Source organism: Sturnira hondurensis, unplaced genomic scaffold, assembly GCF_014824575.4.
Source record: "Sturnira hondurensis isolate 20B ecotype Veracruz unplaced genomic scaffold, ASM1482457v3 Scaffold0024760, whole genome shotgun sequence".
Taxonomy (NCBI): Eukaryota; Metazoa; Chordata; class Mammalia; order Chiroptera; family Phyllostomidae; genus Sturnira; species Sturnira hondurensis.
The window spans coordinates 18,972-27,051 of NW_028097391.1; the positions used below are offsets into that span (position 1 = coordinate 18,972).

General features: G+C 40.1%; 1 protein-coding gene across 1 annotated transcript; it reads left to right on the forward strand.

The window, feature by feature from the left end:
• The first annotated feature begins 650 nt into the window (after positions 1 to 650).
• Positions 651 to 1,619, forward strand: LOC118981811 (olfactory receptor 1J4-like). The gene has a single exon (XM_037038630.1). It carries the CDS (start codon positions 651 to 653, stop codon positions 1,581 to 1,583), a length of 933 nt encoding a protein of 310 aa, XP_036894525.1. The 3' UTR covers positions 1,584 to 1,619.
• Positions 1,620 to 8,080: the final 6,461 nt, after the last annotated feature.

Here is an 8,080-nt window from a genome sequence, read left to right on the forward strand (position 1 = left end):
TATGAAAGGCAGTTTGTGGACTTTTCTAGTTTCAGAGCTACTGTGGCATCAAGTGGATTTAAAAGGCCACCAGTTCTTAGAGTGTCCCTCAGGTTACAGCTGTAGGTCAATGGGACTCGGCAGGTTCACAGGCAGAGTGTCACATTGTTCCAACATCTCCTCAGCACTGGAGTCTCATATTTACTTAAGGCAGACACAATTCATCCCAGTTTTCAGGGCTCATCTTCCAACTCTGCTGCAGTGAGTTGTGTATTCACCAGACCATGTACAAATTATCCCTCCATGCTCCTTGAGCTGTAAAATTCTAGAAGTGGGCACCTTGCTTTTCCTGTTCACTGCTGCATCTCAGTCCTTAGTAGAGGTCCTGACACAGACTCTGTGTTCAATAAGTAATGGCTACATGGAACAGTGAACACCTCCTTCTTCTGTGCAGTGTCTCATTCGCTGCATATGGGTTTCAATGGTTTCCGGGAAGCAGACTGGGATACTGTGATTATGCACACTTTTACAGATCTAACAAATTAATAAACGTGTAGAAAAAAATTCATGGTTTTCTCAAAATTACAGTATGAGATGTGATGGGCATGGTTATTTTTCTAGGTTCCTGAGATTCCCAAACCCCCTACATCCTCGGCAGAGAGAAGAGCAGCATGAGGCCTGGGAACCAGAGCAGCATGTCTGAATTCCTCCTCCTGGGGCTCCCCATCCCTCCAGGGCAGCAGGGCCTGTTCTTTGCCCTGTTCCTGGGCATGTACCTGACCACAGTGCTGGGCAACCTGCTCATCATCCTGCTCATCAGGCTGGACCCCCACCTGCACACACCCATGTACTTCTTCCTCAGCCACTTGGCCTTCTCTGACATTTCTCTGTCATCTGTCACTGTCCCTAAGATGCTCATGAACATGCAGAGTCACCAGCAATCCATTCCCTATGTGGGATGCATTTCTCAATTATATTTTTTTATACTTTTCTGTGGTCTTGACAATTTTCTTCTGGCAGTGATGGCATATGACAGGTACGTGGCCATCTGTCACCCTCTACACTACACCACCATCATGAGAGAGGGGCTGTGTGTGCTGCTGGTGACTGCCTCCTGGATTATAGCCTGTGACCATGCACTTTTGCACACCCTCCTGCTGGTCCGATTGTCCTTCTGTGCCAACAAAGTCATCAACCACTTCTTCTGTGACCTCACTGTGCTTCTGAAGCTCAGCTGCTCAGACATTTCCCTCAATGAACTGGTCATCTTCACTGAGGGAGGAATGCTTTATATTCCACCTTTGGCTATTGTTTTGGGCTCATATATCCGTATAGGGACTATCATCCTGAGGGATCCCTCTACTAAGAAACTCTTCAAAGTCTTCTCTACCTGTAGCTCCCATCTCCTTGTAGTGTCTTTATACTATGGGACACTTGCTGTTGTTTACTTTTTGTCCTCATCATGGGATTCCAAAAACATAATTGCTTCAGTCATGTATACAGTAGTTACCCCCATGCTGAACCCCTTCATCTACAGCCTGAGGAACAGAGATATAAAGCAGGCCTTAGAAATGTTTGTCAACAGGGTTAACTTACGTAAGTAGAAATTACTAAATCCTCTTATTGCAGACAGGAGCACAATGAGGTACATGTTCTAACACTGTTGTTGTAAGGTGGGCATCTCCATATAACTTTAATAGAATATTCACTCTGTTGTGGTATATTAGTCTTACTAATATATCAACCAGTCATGTTTGCTACTCGGATTGCTAATAATTCTTCATTCCTAATTCACAATTTTCCTATCATCTCTTCTAAACATTATGCAACATCTTATGCCAAATACATTGCAGAATTATAATTGTGGATTTGTCTTTTTTATTTTATTTTATCTATTCATTTTTACTTTTATCTTTACTATTTTTAAAATTTTTATTTAACTCTTGTTCAAGTACAGGTGGATTTGTCTTATTCTCCATTTAGATATGTCAGTTTTTGCTTATGTGATTTTACACTGTGTTATTCAGGACACACTAATTTAACACCATGATCTACTCCTGCTGAATTTTGTTTCTGAACCAATTTTTTTATGCTGGGTTTTGCTGGCTTCAAGCTGATGTGTGCATGTATTCCCAATGTACATTCAGTGACATCGTGTTGGTAGACTGCAATCAGCCATGATCAGAGTATTTTCTGCATGAAAATTGGCATGTGGTATAAAGTAAGGCTTCTAACAAAAGAGACAGACTTTAAAAAAATACTATGGTACATTTACGTGATAGAATACTACTTAGCAGAAAGAAGGAAGGAGCTCCAAGTCTTTGTGACAGCATGCATGGAACTGGAGAGCATTATGCTAAGTGAAATGATCCAGGCAGAGAAAGACAAATATCACATGATCTCACCTTGAAGTGGCACCTAATCAACAAAACTAACAAGCAAGCAAAACATAACCAGTGACATTGAAATTAAGAACAAACTAACAGTAACCAGAGAGGAGGTAGGAGGGGATAATGGGAGAAAAATGGGAAAAGGTTTTCAGGAACAACCACAAAGGACACATGGACAAAACCAAGGTGGGGAGGGTGGAATCACGGGAGGGAGGTGGGGATGGCTGGTGTGGGGAGAGAGTAGTGGGCGAAAAATACAAACATCTGCACTTCAACAACAATAAAATTTAAAAAATAAATAATAATAAAATGTATTGAGCAGCACATGACTTTGTTTTAAATTCAGAACTATTGCTAGCAAGTGGTCCTACTGTAACACCTTATGTACTTCTCACATTGGTATAGGTACCTTATATCTGGTCTTTATGTGTGTGAGTGTGTGTGTGTGTGTGCATGCACACACAGATATAGAGATAGGGATACTCCATCTCAAAGGTAGTAAAGATTCCACCTCCACTCTCTTCTGGTTAGTATTTACGTGGGATTTCTTCCCCCTCATTTTAAACTTTTCTGTGTCCTTACATCTCTGCGATGTTTGTTGTTAAAAGTGCAATGTAGGAATCTGCTCCTCTTATGTACAGCAACAATTATTTTATTTCTCAATAATTTTATCCATTAACACCTAGTGTAATCAGAACATATTTGAATTTACATTTTCTGTGTTATTAGGGTTTTTTTTGACACATTTCACAATGATTCTCTTTCTTTGCTTAGTTAAACATATTTTGTTATTCAATCTCCTTTCTCTTAAGCTATTATTCATAAGCTATTATTATTCTATCATTTTTTCTGTGCTTTATGCAGAAATTACTTATTACCTTCTCCTTAATTTTTTAATTGTAGTTTGTTGTACAAAACATGAAATTGCCCATTTTGGACATTTGAGGTACACAACTCAGTGACATTTAGGAGACTCATCACCAGTATCTCATTCTAGAACCCTTACAGGAAACACTACAGAACATCAATAAAACTGAGTATTCTGTACCCATAGGGAAAAAAAAACAACCAAGATACCTATGATTCAATATAGAGAAGTAGCAGGATATATTGTTAGATGAAAGAAGCAATGTGTAAAGGAGCAAGTAGAGCATGCTACATTTTTTTGTAAAAGAAAGGAGAAATAAAATATACATATGTCTGACCAGTTGAGCAGAAATAAACACAGGAAGGATAAATCAGAAACTAATAAGAATATTTATGTACAGGAGTGGGAACAGAAAAGATGGAGAGATTAGTATAATTATTTACATAGTTTAGACTATGTTGTCTATTGCCACAAAATCAAAATAGGAGAGGTAGTGGATAAAGCAAAATAGAATAAAGAAAACAAAGGAACCTAACTATATTTCAAATTAGTATCATAATTGGATGAAAAAGATAAGTAAAATGACTAACAAGTAATTCTTGAACCCAGAATTTTATCTTTATACTAACACAATAAAACAACTGGAAACAAAGTCTTTAACTGTAGCTAGTGTGTCACTAACAGTGGCAGGAGTTCAAGATTCTGAAACAACTTCCCATGTATCCAAAGATTCAGCAAATATGTAAACACTGAGGAAAAGGGAGTGACTCCTCTCTCACAGGAAAGTTGCTGTGTACATGAAAAAGGAGAGTCTGGAAAGAACTCTGTGGTGTCAAACTAGAACTAGGGACATCAATTTGAACTCATGGTTTTAAAAATGTATACATAGATACAAATTTATATGTTACATACCAACAGGTATATGGTCCCATACTCTGCTCTTTCTGTCCTTCCCGTGACCCATCTCAAACAGGCAAATATTCCTATAGTTTCTAGTTTTTGCTATTTGTGTTCCTTTTCTCTAATTTATGTTTTACGTTTTTTCTATTACCATTTATCCCCTCATATCCTCTCCCACCTCTAACCACCCCCTTTCTTCTGGCAATCACCACACTGTTGTCCATGCCCATGAGTCATTTTTTCTTTTTGCTTGACCCATCTACTGCGCACCATCCCCTGCCCGAGAGTTGTCACCTTCCTCTCTATCTGTGAGTCTGTCTCTATATTGCTGGTTAGTTTAGTTTGTTCATCTGTGATACTGTCCTATAAGTTTTTATCTCCTGGAGCTTTATTTTTTTATTTTATGTTTTATTTTTTTCCTGCTCCCCCTACCCCTATCTCCTGGAGCTTTAAATGAAATTTTGTGATTGGACTTTTATGAGGCTTTCTGAATCTACAGCTGTCCCTTCCTGGCATATAAAAACCTTGCTTCTTTTCACAGCTGGATGGTATCTAGGTTCCTTAATGCCTCTGGTGCTGTAGGCTAGAAAGCCCAGCTTGGCGTCTGAACACCCCATTCTCAGGGGAACACCATGACCACTGGTATATCCCTCCAGAACTTCAGCCACCACCCATGGGAGCTCAGCCAGCCCTCACACGCCTCCTCCACACTCCCTACCAGTCTCCTTGTGGTGAAGTTATTTCTCCTGTCTGTGTGTGGTTGTAAGGCTTCTCTCCAGCTAGTGTTCAGTTGCTTGCTAAGGACCATTTCTCTACAACTTAGGTGTAATTCCAGATTGGTTTTGGGAGGACGTTAGTGTAGCTACCACTGACTCCTCTACTATCTTGAATCTCTGGACCATGATTCTGTTTCTGTTCTGCTTGTTTGTTTTTTAGATTCAATTGTTGATAGTTATGTATTTATTGCTATTTTAATATTCATAGCTTTGATCTTTTTCTTAAATAAGTCCCTTTAACACCAAACCCGATAATGGTTTGGTGATGATGAACTCCTTTAGCTTTACCTTGTCTGGGATTCATTTTATCTGCCCTTCAATTAAATGGTAGTTTTGCTGGATACAGTAATCTAAGTGTAGGTCCTTGCTTTTCATCACTTTGAATAATTCTTGCCAATCCCTTCTAGCCTGCAAAGTTTCCTTAGAGAAATTAGTCAGTAATCTTATGGGAACTCCTCTGGTGGTAGCCATCGCTTTTCTTTTACTGTTTTAAAGATTCTCTCTTTATCTCTAACCTTTGACACCTTAATTATGATGTGTCTTTGTGTGGTCTTCTTTCTGTCCATCTTGTTTGGGACTCTCTCTGTTCCCTAAATTTCTATGTCATTTCCTTCACCAAATTAGGGAAGTTTTCTCCCATTATTTTTTCAAATAGGTTTCCAATGTCTTACTTTTCCTCTTCTCCTTCTGGTACCCCTATCATGAGAATTTTGGTACACTTGAAGTTGTCCCAGAAGCTCCTTATCCTATCCTTATTTTTTTTGGCTTCTTTTTCCTTTTGGCTGTTTTGATTAAATGTCTTTTGCTTTCTCATGTTCCAAATCACAGGTTTGATTCTAGTCATCCACTCCACTGTTGATTCCCTGAATAAATTGTTCTTTATTTCAACTCGTGTATCCTTAGTTTCTGATTGACTCACTTTTATGCTGTTAAAGTACCCTCCGAGTTCCTTGAGTATCCTTATGACCAGTATTTTGGACTCTGCATCTGATAGGTCATCTTCATTTTGCTTAGTTCTTTTTCTGGAGTTTTGTTCTGTTGTCTCGTCTTGGACATATTTCTTCATCTCTTCATTTCAGCAGCTTCCCTGTGTTTGTTTCCACGTACTAGGTAGAGCTGCTCTGACTCCTTGTCTTCGTAGTGTGGCCTAATGTAATAGCTGTCCTGTAGGGTCCAGTGACTCTGCCTTCCCTGTTACAGCAGCTGGGTACTCCAGGTGCATTCTCTGTGTAGGCTGAGTACTTCTTTCTCTTACAGCTGAGTATTGACAGCTATCAGCAGGTTAATGGGAGAGATTATTGCCCAGGCCAGTCAGAGCTGGTGAGAACTGGCTGTGATCACTGGCTACCAACCACTTCCCTCTGTGGGTTGTAGAGGTGGTGGTGTTCCAATGTGGTCTGTAACTGTCCACTGGGTGCACAGGCTCTGGGGTTTCTCAGGTGATACAGGCCAAGTTCAGCTGCCACCTGTATTCCACCTGGGAGCACTTGACATAAGCTATAAAGTGATCTGCAGATGGCTGCTGGTAATGCCAGTCCCAGGGCCTCTTACCAAGAGGTAAGGGGGTTGGACTCATCTGTTACTTGGGGCAGATTTAGAAAGGTTGGAAGTCTGCACCTACTAAGCCATTTATATGGGAAAGCCAGTGTTAACAGCTTGGTGGGTCCATTAGTTAGATAGGGCATGGACTTAGGTGATCACCAGGGATAGGCAAAGCATGTGAATCAGGTAGCTGAAGTCTAAGATATGATGCCACCACACTGTGGCTTTGTAAGGGAGAGGGCTCAAAAAAGGAACAATGGCTGCTGACAGAATGAAGCTGACCCCAGTTTTCACCCTGATGCCAGATGCTTCAGTACTTCCCCCTGGGCTACTGGTGCCCTTCAATCTGCTGCCCCAATGCAGGACCCCAGAGGGAGTGAGTTTGAGAAGACTGTATGCATTGCAAGGCCCTTTAAGAGGAGAGGCCCAAGAATCCCATGGTTTCTTCTGCCAATCCAACCGCCACTCATTTTTATAGGCAGAAGTTATGGGGACTTATGTTCTTGGCACTGAAACCAGAACCCCTGGCTGGGTGATCTGGTGTTGGGCTGGGATCCCTCACTCCTGAGGCATCCCTCCATTCTTTTATCCACCACAGACGTGGGGTCATCCTATTCTTCATCTCCAGTTCTCCAAGTCTCCACCCCTCCAACCCTCCTACCTATCTGGAGGAATGTGGTTTCTTTAATTACTTACTTGCTTGACTTCCATATTGTATGATTTTCTTACAGTTCTGATTGATAGCTGCTCTGTCATTTAGTTGTACTTTTTTGCTCTGGTTTTGTGGGCAGGTGAGCTCTGTTTACCTGTGCCTCCATCTTGACCACAAGTCCTCTGATCATATGGTTTTTACTCTGTTTTGTTTATGTGGTGAATCACATTCTCTTATTTGGGAATAGTGTAGCAACCTTGCATTCCAAGAATAAATCCTAGTTGATGTATGTGTCTTATCTTTTTGATGTCTTGCTGTATTTGGTTCGCTAATATTTTGTTGAGGATTTGAGCATCTATGTTCATCTGAGATACTACTGGCTTATATATATTTTTGTAGCACCTCTATCTGGCTTTGAAGTTAGTATAATACTGGCCTCGTAAAATGAGCTTGGCCCCTCCTCTTTAACTTTTTGGATTAGTTTGTGAAGGAAAGGTGTTAGTTCTCCAAATGTTTGGTAAAATTCACCATATTTCAGCTTTGGTAAAGCTATCCAGTCCAGGACTTTTGCTTGATGGGAGAGTTTTGATGACCGCTTCAATTTTACTAGGTGTGATCTGTCTACTCAGATTCTCTTACTCTTCCTGATGTAGTTTTGTAAGATTGTATGTTTCTAGGAACTTCATCCAGGTTGTCGGATTTGTTGGCATATAGTTGTTCATGATATTTTCTTATAATCTTTTATAAGAAAAATTTTTGGTGTCAGTTGTTATTTATCCTCTTTCATTTCTGCTTTTATTTATTTGGGTGCTCTCTCTTTTTTCTTGATGTGCCTGGTTAAAGGTTTGTCAATCTTGTTTATCTTTTCAAAAACCAGTGTTGGATTAAACATCATTTATATCACATTTTAGATTTTATTTAATTTACTTCTTCTCTGATCTTTATTATTTCCTTCCCTCTACTCACTTTAGGC